General features: G+C 36.2%; 2 protein-coding genes across 20 annotated transcripts in view; one reads left to right on the top strand and one right to left on the bottom strand.

The window, feature by feature from the left end:
- The window catches only part of KMT2C (lysine methyltransferase 2C), a 447,454-nt gene that overhangs the window by 294,312 nt on the left and 133,550 nt on the right, over positions 1-19,592 (bottom strand). The window lies entirely within an intron of this gene.
- Positions 12,428-13,539, top strand: LOC143674569 (transmembrane protein 243). The gene has a single exon (XM_077150461.1). It carries the CDS (start codon positions 12,699-12,701, stop codon positions 13,053-13,055), a length of 357 nt encoding a protein of 118 aa, XP_077006576.1. The 5' UTR covers positions 12,428-12,698; the 3' UTR covers positions 13,056-13,539.

Here is a 19,592-nt window from a genome sequence, read left to right on the forward strand (position 1 = left end):
ACTGACAGAATGCATTAAAAAACACGACCCATCTATATGCTATCTACAGGAAATGCATCTTAGACCCAAAGATAAACACATATTGGAAATGAAAGGTTGGGGAAAGATATTTCATGCAAATAACAATCAGAAAAGAGCAGAAATAGCTATACTAATATCCAACAAATTAGACTTCAAATGTAAAACAGTTAAAAGAGGCAAAAAAGGACACTATGTATTAAAAAAAGGAACAATTCAACATGAAGACATAGCAATCATAAATATGCACTAAGCTGGAGTGCTCCAAAATACATGCGGCAAACACTGAAAAGTGAAATAGACACATCTACCATAGTAGTTGGAGACTTCAATTCCACACTCTCATCAATGGACAGAACATCTAGACAGAGGATCAATAAAGAAACAGAGAATTTGAATAATACAATAAATGAGCAAGACTTAACAGACATTTATAGAACATTACAACCCACAACAGCAGGATATACCACTTTCTCAAGTGCCTATGGATCATTCTCAAGGATAGACCAAATGCTGGGTCACAAAGGAAGTCTCCATAAATTTAAAAAGACTGAAATCACACAAAACACTTTCTCAGATCATAAAGGAATGAAGTTGGAAATCAATAATAGGCAAAGTGTCAGAAAATTAAAAAATACATGGGGATAAACAACACACTTTTAAACAACCAGTGGGTCAAGGAAGAAATTGCAAGAGAAGTCAATAAATATCTCGAAGCAAATAAAAATGAAAACACGACAGATCAAAATTTATGGGATGCTGCAAAGGCAGTGCTAAGAGGGAAATTCACTGTCCTAAATACCTATATCAAAAAAGAAAAAAGAACAAAAATTGAGGAATTAACTGTCCACTTGGAAGAACGAGAGAAAGAACAGCAAATGAACCAAAAGCAAGCAAAAGGAAAGAAATAATGAAAATTAGAGTAGAAATAAATGAAGGTGAGAACATGAAAAGAATCAAGAAAATCCACAAAACCAGAAGTTGGCTCTATGAGAAAATCAGTAAGATTAATGGACCCTTAATGAGGTTGACAGAAAGAAAAAGAGAGAGTATGCAAATAAGGAAAATCAGATGGAAGAGGAGTCATAATGATTTACCTTTCAGAAATAAAGGAAGTAATGAGAGGATACTATGAACAACTTTATGCCAATAAACATGACAATGTAGATGAAATGCACAACTTCCTAGAAAGGCATGAACGACCAACACTGACCCAAGAAGAAATAGATGACCTAAACAGAACAATCACAAGTAAAGAAATTTAATCAGCTGTTAAGAAGCTCCCCAAAAGGAAAAGTCCAGGACCAGATGGCTTCACGTGTGAATTGTAACAAACATTCCAGAAAGAATTAGTACCAATCCTGCTCAAACTCTTCAAAACAACTGAAGGGGAGGGAAGACTACCTAACTCATTCTGACAAGCCAACACTACCCTCATGCAAAGCCAGACAAAGATATTACAAAAAAAGAAAACTACAGACCGATCTCTCTAATGAGTATAGATGCAAAAATCTTCAGTGAAATTCTTGTAAATCTAATCCAGCAGCATATTAAAAGAATTATACATCATGACTAAGTAGGATTCATTCCAGGTATGCAAGGATGGTTCAACATAAGAAAATCAATTAATGTAATATACCATATCAACAAATCAAAGTAGAAAAACTACATGATCATCTCGATTGACGCAGAAAAGGCATTGGATGTGATTCAACATCCTTTCCTGTTGAAAACACTTCACAGAATAGGAATAGAAGGGAATTTCCTCAACATGACAAAGGGAATATATGAAAAACCCACAGCTAACATCATCCTCAATGGGGAAAAACTGAAAACCTTCCCCCTAAGATCAGGAACAAGACAAGGGTGTCTACTATCACACTGTTATTCAACATTGTGTTGGAAGTTCTAGCCAGAGCAATTAGACAAGAAAAAGAAAAACAAGGCATCAAAATTGGAAAGGAAGAAGTAAAACTCTGTTTGCAGATGATATGATACTGTATGTCAAAAACCCTGAAAAATCCACAGCAAAACTACTAGAGCTAATAAATGAGTACAGTAAAGTGGCAGGTTACAAGATCAACACTCAAAAATCTGTAGTGTTTCTATACACTAGAAATGAACAATCTAAGAGGGAAATCACGAAAACAATTCCATTTACAACTGTAACCAAAAGAATAAAATATTTAGGAATAAACTTAACTAAAGAGACAAAAGATCTGTACAGAAAAAACTGTAAGAAATTGTTAAAAGAAATCACAGAAGACGTAAGAATGTGGACTATGAGCTATAGGGTTACTAGTATAAATCTAGCAACACTGCTTTAGCATTTGTAACAAAGGTATCACATTATACCAAATGTTAAAATAGGGAGCCTAGGGTGTATGAAAGGAAGGTATATAGGAATTCTGAACTTTTTGCATGATTTTTCTGTAAACTAACAACTGCTTTAATAAAAAGGAATATATATGTATATATATTTAAAAGGAGAGGTGGTCAGATTAACTTTAATAAGCAAAATCTAACTTACATAGTCTATGAGATACACATTTTAAATACTATAACACAGGAAAAAAGTATATGGAAATAGAGATACATGCCAACAGTAATCAAATGAATGCTAGACTTTCTTATATTGAACCACTCTTGCATATCTGAAATATACAGAACACTCTGACAACAACAGAAAAATACACATTCTTCTCAAGTACACATGGCTCGCACAGGGTAGAACATGTTTGTAAAGAAATAAAGATTAAAGAAAGATAAATGAATAGAGAACAGAAAACCATTTCAGAGAACCAACAGAACAAAAACTTATTTCTTTGAAAAGATCAACAAAATTGACAAACCTTGAGTTTGACTGACAAAAATAAGAAGAAAAAGATGCAAAAAAATCATAACCCAAAATAAAAACAGGGATATTCCTACCATCTTGCAAAGGTTTAATACTATACAAAATACTATGACAAGCTGTATGCCAACAAATCAGATAATTCAGAGGAAATGGATAAATTCCTATAAACACACAACTTAGTTTAACTAAAGAAGGAATACAGTTCTTAATAGACCTACAATAAAATAAAGAGACAGAATCAATAACCAAAACTAAAATTCAGGATCAGACAGCTTCATTTGTACCAAATGTTAAAAGAATTAACACCAACCCTTCTTAAACTCTTCCAAAAAGAACAAAATAAGAAGAAACTTTTCCTAACCCATTATATGAAGCTGGCTTTAAACTAATACCAAAGAAGAAGACATCACAAGGAAAGAAAACTATAGATGAATTTCCCTTATGAATATAGATCTAAAAATACTCAGCAAAATTCTATCAAATTGAACTGAATAGCATATAAAAAGGATTATACACTATAATCAATTGAGATTTAACCTCTGAATTAAGGGTAGTTCAACATAAGAAAATCAATCAATATCAATATTTTATATAAAGAATAAAATCTTGGTACATGCTATAACCATGGATGAATCTTGAAGACACCATGTTGAGTGAAATAATGCCAAAAACAAAAGGACAAATATTGTTTTGTACATGTCACGCATATGAAACAGCTAAAATATGTAAACCCATAGAGACAAGACAGTAAAATACAGGTCTATAAAGAACAAGGGGGTAAGGGTATTAGGGAGTTATTACTTGATGGATGCAAAGTTTCTTTTTGAGCGAATGAAACATTTTGGGTAACAGATGTTCATGATAATGGGCCAATAATGTACATTAAAAAAATATCACTGAGTTATATACTTCAAAGTGATTAAAACAGGCAATTTTGAGATACATCAGTACAATTACAATTTTAAAAGTTGTATTTTAATTGTCTAGGAAACAGTCTAAAATTGTGTGGTACACAAAGAATTGTGAAAATATCTGCTCACTTAGGAAAATACAATCAACAGTACCCAAAGACACAGACGTTGGAATTTTATGAAGAAAATAGCTATTACAAAAAGATTCAAACGAGCAACTGCTAACACTCTTAAACAAAAGTAAAAATAGAAAGTATCAGCAAATAAACAGAAGAATCACAGAGAAATATTAGACATAAAAACTGCAAGAATCAAACTAAAAAAATCAGTCAAAACAAATAGTAGATGGTAGACCTAAATCAAAACATATCCATAAGTACATTAATGTACAAGGATCTAAAACCAACTAAAACGCAGATATTGTCAGATGGATTAAAACACATAATCCAACCATATGCTGCCTCCATGAAACAATTTAATTAAAATAACATAAGGAAAAAGATATATGCAAAATATTGCAAACACTATGTAAAATGAATCGGGAATGGCTATATTATTGTCAGACAAAGCAGACTTCAGAAGCAAAAAAAAAAAACCACCAAAGAAATGAGGGACATTATTTATTCATAAACGGGCCAGTTTGCCAAGACTGCACAGCAAATGTATACATAATTAACAACTGAACATCAAAATACACGGAGCAGGGCGGGCCGCGGTGGCTCAGCGGGCAAAGTGCTTGCCTGCTATGCCGGAGGACCTCGGTTCGATTCCCGGCCCCAGCCCATGTAACAAAAACAAAAAAACAAAATACAATAAAAACAAGAAAATGTTTAAAGATGTTTCCCTTTCTTCCTTCCTTCCTTCCTTCTCTCTGTCTTTCCTTTAAAAAAAAAAAAAAAAAAAAAAAAAAAAAAAAAAAATACACGGAGCAAAAAATGACAGAAATAAAAGGAAAACAGACAAACTTCAAGGATACTGACAGACTTCAACCTTCCTCTCAGTGATAGAATTACAGTAGAGAATATCAGAAAGAATATGATACTAAAAATACCAATCAAATGGATCTATTTAACAATTATTAAAAACACCACCTAATTACAATAGGAAAATTCACATACATGTCAAGTGCACATGGAATATTAGCAAACACAGACCACATCCTAGTTCATAAATCAAGTCTTAACAAATTTTAAAGATATGGAATTTTAAGAACCATAACAGAAAGTAAAAATCAGTAAAAAAAAAAAAAAAAAAGTAAAACTTGAACTTAAATGAGAAACATCTATATAATCCATGGATCAGGGAGGATCTATATAATCCATGGATCAGGGAGGATATACTCACTAACATACCAAAATTTCTAAGTCACAACAAAAGCACTTCTTAGAAAAATAAATTTATACCATTAAATGTTTATATTAAGAAAGAGATCTCAAATCAATGATCTCAGCATCTAACTTGAGAAACTAGAAAAGACAAAGCAAAATAAACTCAAACCCAACACAAGGAAGGAAATAAGAGCACAAATCAATGAAAGTGGAAACAAAAATACTGAAAATCAATTAATCCAAATCAATCCTTAGAACGTATCCACAAAATTGATAAATTTCTAGGAGTGATGACAAAAAGAAAAGGCAAATCACAAGTCAAGAATGAAGCAGGAGATCTCACTGAAAAAACCACAGACACTAAAAGGACAATAAGTGAATATTATGAACAGTACAAATTTTTTGACAACTTCAGAGGAAAATGAACCAATTCCTCAAAGCAAAATCAAAATACAAAACAGATGTAATAGGCATTCTAAGTAACACTATGACTGCTACAGAAACTGAATGAAGTAAAAAACCTTCTGAAAAAGAAATGCCAAGGTTCATATTATTTCAGCAGCAAATTTTATACAAAATTTGAAGAAAAAGTAATACCAATTATGTAGAGTATCTTTTAGAAAACAGAAAATGAAAACACTTTCCTACATGTTTTAAAAGGCTAGCATTACTCTGGTACCAAATCCAGACATAGGATAAACAAAATTACACGACACATTCCAAATCAACATTAACAGAAAAATACTCAACCAAAATTTAAGTAAACTGAATTCAGGAACATATAAAAAGAATAATACAGCACAAGCAACTAAAGTTTATCCCAGGAATGCAAGGCTGGTTTAATACTCAAAAATCAATCAATGTCCTCACCCCAATCAAGATGGTGGGTGAGAAGCTTCAGGCTTCAGTCACCGCACAGAAGCTTTGAAACCACAACAAGAACTGGCAGAAACACTTTCCTCAAAACTCTAGAAAACGATACAAGGATTACAGTAAAAGAGCATGACCCAAATCTAGAAAAAAATACCTTAAAAGTGGCAAGGGAATCCTGTCCCCAAAAACTTGGCAGAACAGACACAGGAGGGCTCTACACCCCATAGAAACTTTGAACAATCAGTAGGAAATGACAAAAATATCTTTCTCAAACATTCAGAAAACAAACTATTTTCAGCACCCTGCAATAATGACATTCCTTTGTTCTTCCTCATGCAAAAGCATTTTTAAATTTATACATTTAGTCACTCTCATTATACACTCTAGGCATTCCTAGATTATACCATCTCAATCTTTACCCTCTAATCTTTCTGATTGCATTTGTGCCCCCAGCCCTCCTCCCTCTATCATTCTCACATTCAGCTTCATTCAGTGTTTTAACATAACTGTATTACAGTTAGGTACTATTGTGCTGTCCATTTCTAAGTTTATATATTCAGTCCAGTCCACAGCAATTTTTTTATTTGTGGTTTCTAATTACATACTGTACTTTATCTCATTGAGACTTTTTGTAGCTGACATTTGTTTACTTTATGGTTTTCAGAATTCTCTCCATCTTTGTTTGACATTAAACAGTTTGATTATAATATGCCATTGTTTGGGTCTATTTGGGTTTATCTGTGGAGTTTGCTGAGCGTCTTGGATGTATATACTAATTTCTTTTGTTAAATATGGAAAGTGTTTAACCATTATTTCTTTCAACATTTTCCTACTTCTTTCTCTCTTGTTCTTTTGGAACTCCCACAATATGTATTTTGGTATGCTTGATGGTGTCCCACAGGTTCCTCGGGGTATTTTAATTTTTTCTTTATTTTCCTTCCCTTTGTTCCTTAGATGGGACCATTTCAGTAGTCTTATCTTCTTTTTTCTGCCAGCTCCATTTTATAATTTGTTAATATAGTCTTCAAAACTTTGATTGGTTGCTTTTCATAATTCCATCTTACTGTTGATACACTCTGTATCCATCTGTTATTTCTCTGATTTCCTTTAGTTCTTTATCCATGATTTCCTTTTGTTACTTGAGTGTATTTAGTACTATTTTTAAGCCTTTGGTATGTACCAGGTTTGGTACAACCAAAGAAGAAAACCAAAGAATGAAAACTCAATAATGAGGAAGACCAAACCTGGTACATACCAAAGACTTAAAAATATATACATCCAAAATTGCTGTGGGCAGGACTGAAAATAGATGGTAATAAATATTTCAAAATTTCAACTTAGGTGTGAGACTAAAGCAAAAAATATTTGGTACAAAATTTATATTTTGACTAGTCCATTTCCTAATATAACTTATATAGATAGCTTAATTGAACAACATAAGTACATGGAACCTTGAGTAGGACATGAGATTTTATTGGTTTGTCCAGAGTGATACCCCGATAAATCTCAGAGTGATTTGAGCAGTGAATAAAAAAGTATTTGCAGAACCCCCTTTGGGGAATGGTGAGAACGGGAAAATTCAACCTCCCCAAGTTGAATTCTTGATATTCTCACAAGCAGTGTGGACAACCAAAGCTATAGGCTGAGCCCCCAGTCTTGGGGTTTGTTCATATGAAACGTAACCCCACATAGGATAGGTCAAGCCTACTTAAAATTAGGCCTAAGAGTCACCCCCAAGAAAAACTCTTTTGTTACTCAGATGTGGCTTCTCTCTCCAGCCAACACAACAAGCAAACTAACCACCCTCTCCTTGTCCACGTGGAACATGACTCCTAGGGGTGTGGACCTTCCTAGCAACGTGGGACAGAAATCCTAGAATGAGCTGAGACTCAGCATCAAGGGATTGAGAAAAACCCTAGAATGAGCTGAGACTTAGCATCAAGGCATTGAGAAAACCTTCTCAAAAAAAGGGGAGAAGAGGTAAATGAGACAAAGTGTCAATGGCTGAGAGATTCCAAACAGAGTAGAGAGGTTATCCTGGAGGTTATTCTTATGCATTAAGAAGATATCAACTTGTTATTCAAGATGTAATGGAGAAGCTGGAGGGAACTGCCTGAAAATGCAGGGCTGCGTTCCAGTAGCCATGTTTCTTGAGGATGGCTGAATAATAATAAAGCTTTCACAATGTGACCATGTGATTGTGAAAACCTTGTGTCTGATGCTCCTTTTATCTACCTTTTCAACTGATGAGTAGAACATATGGAACAAAAATAAATCATAGGGGGAACAAATGTTGAAATAAATTTAGTTTGAAATGCTAGTGATCAATGAAACGGAGGGGTAAGGGGTATGGCATGTTTAATTCTTTTTCCTGTTTTCATATTATTTCTTTTTCTGTTGTCTTTTTATTTCTTTTTCTGAATTGATGTAAGAAATGATCATGATGATTAATATGCAACTATGTGATGATATTGTGAATTAGATTATATATGTAGAAAGGAATGATCATATGTTAAGAATGTTTGTGTTTCTTTCTTGCCATATTTGTTTTTTAATTTAAAAATTAGAAAAAAAAAATTGCAACGGCCCTCCCCCCTATGTTGGCCATGACTCCCAGGGGTATTTGTAAATTTCCCCGGCAACGTGGGGAGCAAGGACCTGGCCTCATGTGATTGAGAAAGCCTTCATAAAGCGGGGGTGGGGTGGGGTGGGGTATGAGACAAAATAAGGTTTCTGTGGCTGAGGGATTTTAAACAGAGTGCAGACATTATCCTGGAGGTTCTTTTTAGGCACTATATAGATATTCTTTCTTAGTTAATGGTGTATTGGAGTGAAATACCTGAAACTGTACAGCTGTGTACCAGGAGCCTTGATTCTTGAAGAAGACTGTGTAACTATATAGCTTTTACAATGTGACCATGTGATTGTAAAAACCTTGTGTCTGATGCTCCCTTTATCCTTGGAAGATATGAGTAAAGTAATAAGGATAAAAACTGAACAAACAATAGGGATGCGGATAAAGAGTAAAACACTGGGCAGACTGAAATATTGGTGGTCAATGAGAGGTAGGGATAAGGGGTATGGGATGTATGACTTCTTTCTTTATTCCTTTTATTTCTTTTTCTGGAGTGATACAAATGTTCTAAAAATGACCATGATGATGAACACACAAGCATGTGATGATATTGGGAGACACTGATTGTATACCATATACAGTCTGTTCATGTGTGAAAATTTCTCAATAAAAAAATACTTTTTTAAAAAATGAGGCAGAGCACTGTTGTGGAAAGATGGTGGAACAGGAAACCCCAGGAATCAGTTTATCCAGAAGAATGACTACTAAACAGTCAGTAACTGTCTGAATCACCTATTTTGAAACTTCTCAGTCTAGTAGAACACTGAACAGCATCCATGAGGAAGAATGGGAGGAGGAGACTGGTAAATTACCATATTTACCAGAGAGAGAGTAAATTCTCTCTTCCTTGACAATTACTGAAGCTCATTCCCGGACTCACAGCAGGACCCAGTGGGCTCCAGGCCCTGTATAGTTTTCTGTTGTCAGAAAGGGGCAAAAAAAAAAAAAAAATCTACTTCTTTAAGATCTGTGATGGACAATGGCCAATTACTAATAACAGCTTTTAATTAGCAACTTCAGTGGCTGGGAGCCCAGCTCTGAGGGTGGCCATTGTTTCAACACACCTTAGATGAATGCAGTAGAGAATACTAAAGATGCTATGCTTTCACAAAAAAAAAAAAGAAGGAAAAACAGATGATTGTGATGACAAAAAAAGTATTTAAGCCCCCAAGCCTCCTATAATCTGGGGCAGTAAGAAGGAAAAATATGAGAGGATGATATGGTAACCATGACAAATTCTGGGATCTGTCCTGTAACTACTTTTTGAAGAGTGGTTTGAAAACTATTGCTTTTTTATTTCTTTGCTTTGTATATATGTTATACTATACAATAAAAAAAGTTAATTAAAAAAATACTATGCTTCCTCAGAGTTGTAGATGATAGATGAGTGGCTACATCTGCTGGGTAGGTCAAGAAAGCACAGCATTGACGAGCAATGGAAGAAGCTCCTGGTGCCCTTTCTGCAACACCCACCACCACCACCATCACCATGATAGGCAATTCTCTAGGGCAGTTTGGAGCCAGTTTACACTCCCTTAATGGGTCCCCAACCTTGTTCTGACTGGGAAAGACTTACGTGGGAAACTCTTCTCAGGCATGATGTGCCTCCTAGAATTTGTCCTCCAGGCAAAAGCACCTTGTGGCAAGAAAAGCAGTGTAAGAAATAACTGAGGTGGACAGCCTGGGGAAAAGGCTTACTTACTTTAAATCCAGCAAGGGAATACCAGGAAGAAGGAAAAGGTCTGTCTTCTGTGAAGTAAAAGGGGCATTCAAACTCCAATAAAGAGGAGGAGCACCTAAGCAACCACAAGCCCAGGACAAGAAAGAGGCCCAGAAAAGACAGGGAAGATCCTGCACTTTGTATTTGCCTTGGATAGACCTTCCTGATTGAAAGGATGACATGCAAGAAAATCTCTACCTATCATGAATTGGTTATAAATTCACGAAACAGACATCTAAAGGAAGAGGACAAAAATCCAGAAAATACCAACAAAAAAGACCAGAGCGTGGACATACTGGACAAAGACTTTAAAAAAACGTTCTTCAATATTTTCAACAAGATGAAGAAAAACAAAGAATAAAAACAAAGGATACTAAGAAAACTATAAATGAGCAATAAGAGGAAATGCAAGGGTAGTTCATTGGTAGAATTTTCATCTGCCCTAAAGGAGACCCGAGTTCAATTCCCAGCGCATGTCCTTCCAAAAAGAAAAAAAAAATTTCAACAAACGGTTCTGCAATAATGGGATAGTCAAATGGAAAAATAATAAATGTGACCCCAGCCATACAGCATACAAAAATAAATAAATGAGTAATAAGGGTATTTCAATAAAGAGATAGAAAATTTTAAAAGGAACCAAACAAACCTATTGGAGTTGATGATCACAATAACAGAAATGAAAAATTCCAGGAAAGTTCCAATGGCAGACTGGAGGAAGCAGAAGATTCAGCGAACTCAAAGATAAGACAACTGAAATGAGTCAGGCTGACGAGCAGAAGAAAGAATTGTAAACAGTGAAAACAGCCTAAGAGAAGTCTAGGACACCATCAAGCAAACCAAAATATACACTGTGGAGTCCAAGCAGGAAAAGGAGAAAAAAGGCACAAAGAATAGTCATTTAAGGGTGGGCCACGGTGGCTCAGCAGGCAAGAATGCTCGCCTGCCATGCCAGAGGACCTGGGATCGACTCCCAGTGCCTGCCCATGTGAAAAAAAAAAGAATACTCATTTGAGCACAAAATAATAGGGGCAGAAAAATGTCCCCTACTTAGCAAAAGATGTAAATATGCAAATCCAAGAAACTCAGAGAACACCAACTGGGATAAGTGAAGAAAAATACACACCATCACATATTGACCAACTGTCAGATACAAAGTACAAGAAGAGGATTCTGACAGCTGCACAAGAAAAGCAACATGTTATGGACAAGGGAGTGCTAATTTCTCATCAGAAACCATGAGGGCAAGAAGGCAGTTGGTAGGAATACTTTAAAGTACTGAAAAAAAAGACAGCTGCCAACCAAGAATTTTTTATCTAGCAACTTTCTTGAAAAAATGAGAGATTAAGACATTACTAGATAAACAAAAGCTGAGAGAGCTCATCACCAGCAGATCTACCCTATAAGCAATGCCAAAGGGAATTTTTCAGACTGAAAGAAAAGGATACTAGACAGTGGTTCAAAGCAGCAAAAAAAGAAATAAAGACTTCTGGTAAAGGTAACCATATGGGTAATTACAAATGCCAGTACTAGTGTATTATATTGTTTGTTAGCTGTTCTAGTTTGCTAGCTGCCGGAATGCAACACACCAGAGACGGATTGGCTTTTAATAAAAGGGGATTTATTTTGTTGGTTCTTCAGAGGAAAGGCAGCTAACTTTCCACTGAGGTTCTTTCTTACATGGAAGGCACAGGATGGTCTCTGCTGGTCTTCTCTCCAGGCCCCTGGGTTCCAACAACTTTCCCCGGGGTGACTTCTTTCTGTATCTCCAAAGGCCTGGGCTGAGCTGCAAGTGCTGAGATGACGAATGCCGAGCTGCTTAGCAGTGCTACGTTGCAATCTCTCATTTAACCACCAGCCAATTAAGTCAAACATCACTCATTGCAGCAGACATGCCTCCTAGCTGACTGCAGATGTAATTGGCAACAGATGAGGTTCACATACTGTTGGCTTATGTCCGCAGCAACAAGACTAGGTATGCTCACCTGGCCAAGCTGACAACTGAATCTAACTAACACAGTAGCTAACTCGACTTTTATATCCTACAGGTGTTAAAATGCAAATGCATAAAAAGTAATGACAGGAATCCAGGAAGGGACTTCTAGCGCCCGGTCCAGCCAGAGCACCGGCTCTCCGCCTGCGCCCTGCTCAAGATGAGGTGGAGAGCGGGGCTTGGGTGGAGCAGCCTTGTCCCCCGGACCTGAGCGCCCACCCGCCGCTGTGACTTCCCCGACTTGACCAGGGGTTTCCGGCAATGAGTGCTTAGTAAATTGGAGGCATTCGCGTCGTGGGCCCGGAATTACAGGAGGTAATGCTGGCCCGGCTTTGAGTGGTTTGGGGAGAGTGAAGAAACCCAGAAATGGAGGACTTTTCTACCAGGACCTATGGCACCAGTGGCTTGGACAACAGACCTCTGTTCGGAGAGACGTCTGCCAAGGATCGAATCATCAATTTAGTTGTTGGGAGCTTAACATCTTTGTTGATTGTAGTAACACTCATCAGTGCTTTCGTTTTCCCTCAACTACCTCCAAAACCATTGAATATATTTTTTGCTGTCTGCATCTCTTTGAGTAGTATTACTGCCTGCATACTTATCTACTGGTATCGACAAGGAGACTTAGAACCGAAATTTAGAAATCTAATTTACTATATCTTATTTTCTATCATCATGTTATGTATATGTGCAAACTTGTACTTCCATGATGTGGGAAAGTGAGGCTGCCAAGGAGCAATACTTACCAGGACTCTTCAAAGGTATATATTAGGACTGTGAAGAAGAGCTGGATAAGGTATGCTGAAGAATCTCCTGCAGGAGTCTTATACATGATTTTCATGTCAACTGCAAATCTGAATTCCCTCTTGCAGGGGAAACATAGCATAGATTACTTTGCTTTTTCTTTAAGGAGCTGATATTGATGTTGCACTTATACATTCCAACTTTAGCACAAATATTTTCACTTTTAAAAAATTCTAAATTTTTTAAATACAAGTGCATGGCGAAGAGGCTATGTAACAAACAAAATCTTGCATTTTAAGACAAATATTCTTTTATTTCTGTTAAACTGAATATACAATTATTGTTCCCTATGCAACCAACTTTTGCTTATAACTACAACTTAATTTCACATTAACAAAACACAGTGAAAAGACAACTTTGATTGTGAAGATCTAATTACAAGAATAAATAAAATAATTTATACAAAAAAAAAAAGTAATGACAGATCTATGGTTTGGACATATAATGTACAAAGATATAACTGGTAAAAAGCACCAAAACAAGTTGTGAAGATGAAGGGGGATAGGAAAAGTATATGTGTATGCTATTGAAGTCAAGTTGGTATCAAATAAGTATGACCATTATATATACAGGATGTTAAATTTTAACTCCTGGTGACAATGATGAAAAGATATGAAAAAATATATATTCAGAGAATAAGAAGACACACAATATGGTACAATACAAATAAATATGAAAGTAGGCATTAATGGATGAGTTGAGGGACAAAAAAAGGTCTAAGATTTACAAAGACATTTCAAACCAGCAAAAGAAAGTCCTATATTGTCAGTAGTGACTTCAAATGTAAATGAATTAAATGTACATTAAATGAAGAAAGACATCAATCAGAGACCTAACTTCAAAATTATAAGAACTAGAAACAAAGATGAGCAGACTACCCAAAGCAAGCAGACGGAAGGAAATAACAAATATAAGAGCACAAATAAATGCAACAGAAATTTTTAAAAATGAGAGAATCAACAGAACCACAAGTTGATTCTCTGAAAACATCAATTTGGAACTGACAAACCTTTAGCTAGGCTAACCAAGAAAAAAAGAGAGGACACAAAAGAGGGGTATAGGAATATAGCTTTTCTATATTCCTGAAGTTAAGACAGTAACAAATCAAATGGGATTGTTATAGATGTAGGATGTTAAATTCAAGTCCAACGATAACTACAAATTAAATATTAGTGAATATACAAGTTCAAGGAGATGGCAATTAGAGTACAGGTTTCCAGAGATGGCAGGCATATAAAATGGGGAGTTAATGCAAAATGGGTGTAAGGTTTCCGTTTGGGGAGTTTAAGAAAATTTTCGTAATGGAAGGTGGAGATAGTACTGTGATTCCTATCAACATGATTACTCCCATTGAATGTTACATGTGGGAATGGCTGAGAGAGAAAAGTTTATATTGAATATGCATCCCTACAATAAAGGGGGGAAAAAAGAACAGCAACTAAAGAGACAATGGCAATTAAATGCAACGCATGATCCTGAATGGGATCTAGCCAGGGAGGATAAAAGACCCAGAAGAACATTTTAGTCCATATGGAAAAAACTAGAACATAACTTCACATTTTAAATCAAAGTTAAATTTCTTGAGCTTGGTAACTGCACATAAGATGAATACATAAGTGAGTAACCTTGTTGAAAGGAAATACACATAGCAGTATTAAGGGTTAAAGGAGCAGATGCATAAAACCTACCCTCAAGTGTTCAAAAAATGGATTGGTAGACAGATAGAATGACAAGGCAAAGGTAGAAAAATGTTAAAATGGTGCATCTGAGTATTGGGGGTCAGAGGCATGTTGGACTTCTGTGTATAGGGTTTGTATTATTTTCATAACTGTCCTGTAAGCTTGAAAGTATTTCAAACTTATAAGTTAATATATCATGACCTACCTGTACTTATCCTATAGGGGCATATTAGAAAATCTGTTAATACATTTGTCATATTAACAAATTGAGAAATAAATCCAATCATCTCAAGATATAAAGAAAAAAACACTGATAACAATATATAAATATTCATTATGAAAATTATCATCAAAACAGGAATACAAGAAAACTCCTAACAATGCATAGCAGAAATTATACTTAATGGTGTTACTTGACATATGTAAAGTATGGCAAGTTTCATTCTAGCAAAACGACAATGTGTGAGGAAAAGAAAAAATACATACTTTCTTACAGGTAAGAGGGATCATCAAAGTAGATGAACAGAAGATCAACAGATTAAAGTGAATAGTAGTATCCCAAATTATAAAATATAATTTTAAAATGATTCTATTCCCAATAGCAACAAGAAAAATTAAGAATAAATCTAATGAAAAAATACATGATCTCAAGACAAAATTTACAAAGCTTTTCTAAAGGACATAAAAGAATACCTGGGAGAGGGGACAAGATGGCGGCTTAGTAATGTGCACGCGTTTTAGTTCATCCTCCAGAGCAACTACAAAATAACCAGAAACAGTACAGAACAGCTCCCGGAGCCTCGACAGTGACCAGACACACAGCGTACCCTAGTCTGGAACAGCTGGACCAGCTGCGAGTCTCCGGAACAGTGAGTTCCCTAAGCCGCGCGCAGTTTCCCAAGCCCCGGTGGCTGATGCCTGGCGCCCCTCCCCTACAGGCGGCTTCCCGGAGGGAAAGGAAAGAGACCCTAACAGTAGCAGAGACTGAGTCCAACCAAACACCAATAGTGGCATTAATAAACAAATTATGACTACTAAAAACAGGACCCCAGCTCAGGCAAAACTGGTCAAGGCGTAGGTCGCCTATTGGGTTAACTGAAAAAGAGGAAAGGGGACGAAACGGAGCCTTCTGTGGCTGTTTCTACGGAGGCTTGGCTGCCTCTGGATTCAGCGGCGGGATTACACAGGCTGGAACTGCCCCAAGCATACGCAGAAACAGGTTGCTTTCAGGGGTGTCTCCCGCCTGAACCTTCCCCACGGGAGGGGTGAAACGCAACTCAGGTGGAATTCCTCTCTCAAGGAATTCAGACCCCAGGGCTTCGTAATTTGAGGCCATTAAAACCAGCCTACAACCTTTCCTCAGTATCCACCACGCCCCCAGCAAGGAGAGCCTTCCAAAGTAAAAGAAGCCACAACATCTTTTGCAGAAAGACAAGTGCCACATACTGGGAAGGATAAGAAAAACAGAGCCCAGAGACTTCACAGGAAAGTCTTTAAAGCTGTTGGGTCTCATGCCCAGGGAAAACGGACGCAGGTGATTCCTTCCCCCTGAAAGGAGGCCAGCTTAGGCCAGGAAAACCCAGCTAGAGTCTGTACTACCTATGTAGACCCTCCTAAAAGTGGGGAGGGAAAAGGCACCTTACAAGCAGGACAAGAAACAAGAAAACAAGAACTGAAAAATTACCCTCTGTTAAACAAAACTTAAGCTAGAGACCCAGAAAAAGCTGAACTGAAGGTCAATGAACAGATAGACAACAAACTCATCTAGCAAGAAAACCCTAGGTAAGACAGGTGAAAGCAATCTCCAGAATAAACTAATTAAGGCAAATTAAATGTCCAGACGCCATCAAAAAATAAAAAATCACACCAGGAAAATTGAAGATATGGCCCAGTCAAAGGAAAAAAAAAATAGTTCAAATGAGATACAGGAACTGAGAAAACTAATTCTGAATATACAAACAGAAATGGAAAACCTCATCAAAAACCAAATCAATGAATTGAGGGAGGACATGAAGAAGGCAAGAAATGCACAAAAAGAAGAAATGAAAAGTCTGAAAAAACAAGTCACAGAACTTATGGGAATGAAAGATACAGTAGAAGAGATGAAAAAAACAATGGAAGCCTACAATGGTAGATGTCAAGAGACAGAGGTTAGAATAAGTGAACTTGAGGATGGAACAATGAGAGCCAAAAAGAAACAGAAACTATCGGGAAAAGAATGGAAAAACATGAGTAGGGCCTGAGGGAATTGAATGATAATATGAAGCGCACAAATATACGTGTTGTGGGTGTCCCAGAAGGAGAAGAGAAGGGAAAAGGAGGAGAAAACCTAATGGAAGAAATTGTCACTGAAAATTTCTCAACTCTTATGAAAGACCTAAAATTACCGATCTAAGAAGTGCAGCGCACCCCAAAGAGAATACATCAAAATAGACGTTCTCCAAGACACTTACTAGTTAGAATGTCAGAGGTCAAAGAGAAAGAGAGGATCTTGAAAGCAGCAAGAGAAAAGCAATCCATCACATACAAGGGAAACCCATAAGACTATGTGTAGATTACTCAGCAGAAACCACGGAGGCAAGAAGGCATTGGGATGATATATTTAAATGACTAAAAGAGAAAAACTGCCAACCAAGAATTCTATATCCAGCAGAATTGTCCTTCAAAAATGACGGAGAAATTAAAACATTTTCAGACAAAAAGTCACTGAGAGTATTTGTGACCAAGAGACCAGCTGTGCAAGAAATACTAAAGGGAGCACTAGAGAAAGATACGAAAAGACAGAAGAGAGAGGTGTGGAGAAGAGTTTAGAAAGAAGAAAAATTACATATGATATATAAAATACAAAAGGCAAAATGGTAGAGGAAAGTACTACCCAAACAGAAATAACACTAAACATTAATGGATTGAACTCCCCAATCAAAAGAGACAGACTGGCAGAAAGGATTAAAAAACAGGATCCTTCCATATGCTGTCTACATGAAACACATCTGAGACCCAAAGATAAACAGAGGTTGAAAGAGAAAGGTTGGGAAAAGATATTTCATTCAAATAACAACCAGAAAAGAGCAGGAGTAGCTATAAAAATATCCAACCACTTAGGCTTCAAATGTAAAAAAGTTAAAAGAGACAAAGAAGGATACTATCTACTAATCAAAGGAACAATTCAACAAGAAGACATAACAATCATAAATATTTATGCACCGAACCAGAATGCCACAAAATACGAGAGGCATAGACTGGAAATACTGAAGAGGGAAATAGACACATCTACCATAATAGTTCGAAACTTCAATTCCCCACTCTCATCAATGGACAGAACATCTAGACAGAGAATCAATAAAGAAAGAGTGAATTTGAATATTACAATAAATAAACTAAACTTAAAAGACATTAATATGACTTTACACCCCACAACAGTAGGATACAGCTTTTTCTCAAGTGCTCATGGATCATTCTCAAAGATAGACCATATACTGGGTCACAAAGCAAGTCTGAACAAATTTAAACAGATTGAAATCATACACAACACCTTTTCAGACCATAAAGGAATGAAGATGGAAATCAATAACAGGCAGAGTGTCAGAAAATTCACAAATACGTGGAGGCTCAACAACACACTCTTAAGCAACGAGTGGGTCAAGGAAGAAATTACAAGAGATACCAGTAAATATCTCGAGGCGAATAAAAATGAAAACACAACATATCAAAACTTATGGGACGCAGCAAAGGCAGTGCAAAGAGGGAAATTTATTGCCCTAAACCCCGATATCAAAAAAGAAGAAAGGGTAAAAATGCGAGAATTAACTGTCCACTTGGAAGAACTGGAGAAAGAACAGCAAACTAACCCCAAAGCAAGCAAAAGGAAACAAATAACAAAGATTAGAGCAGAAATAAATGAAACTGAGAACATGAAAACAATTGAGAAAATCAATAAGACCAGAAGTTGGTTCTATGAGAAAATCAACAAGATTGATGGGGCCTTAGCAAGATTGACAAAAAGAAGAAGAGAGAGGACGCAAATAAATAAGATCAGAAATGGAAGAAGAGACATAATCACTGACCTCACAAAAATAAAGGAGGTAATAACAGGATACGATGAACAACTTTATGCTAATAAATACAACAATGTAGATGAAACGGACAACTTCCTAGAAAGGCATGAACAACCAACTTTGACTCAAGAAGAAACAGATGACCTCAACACACCAATCACAAGAAATTGAATCAGTCATTCAAAAGCTTCCCAAAAAGAAAAGTCCAGGACCAGACGGCTTCACATGAGAATTCTACCAAACATTCCAGAAAGAATTAGTACCAGCCCTGCTCAAACTTTCAAAAAAATTGGAGTGGAGGGAAAGCTACGTAATTCATTCTATGAAGCCAACATCACCCTCATACCAAAACCAGGCAAAGATATTACAAAAAAAGAAAACTATAGACCAATATCTCTAATGAATATAGATGCAAAAATTCTCAACAAAATTCTAGCAAATCGAATCCAGCAACACATTAAAAGAATTATACATCATAACCAAGTAGGATTCATCCCAGGTATGCAAGGATGGTTCAACATAAGAAAATCAATTAATGTAATACACCATATCAACAAATCAAAGCAGAAAAATCACATGATCATCTCAATTGATGCAGAGAAGGCATTTGACAAGATTCAACATCCTTTCCTGTTGAAAACACTTCAAAGGAAAGGAATACAAGGGAACTTCCTTAAAATGATAAAGGGAATATATGAAAAACCGACAGCTAATATCATCCT

The sequence above is a fragment of the Tamandua tetradactyla genome, chromosome 1 (genome assembly GCF_023851605.1).
Source record: "Tamandua tetradactyla isolate mTamTet1 chromosome 1, mTamTet1.pri, whole genome shotgun sequence".
Classification (NCBI taxonomy): domain Eukaryota; kingdom Metazoa; phylum Chordata; class Mammalia; order Pilosa; family Myrmecophagidae; genus Tamandua; species Tamandua tetradactyla.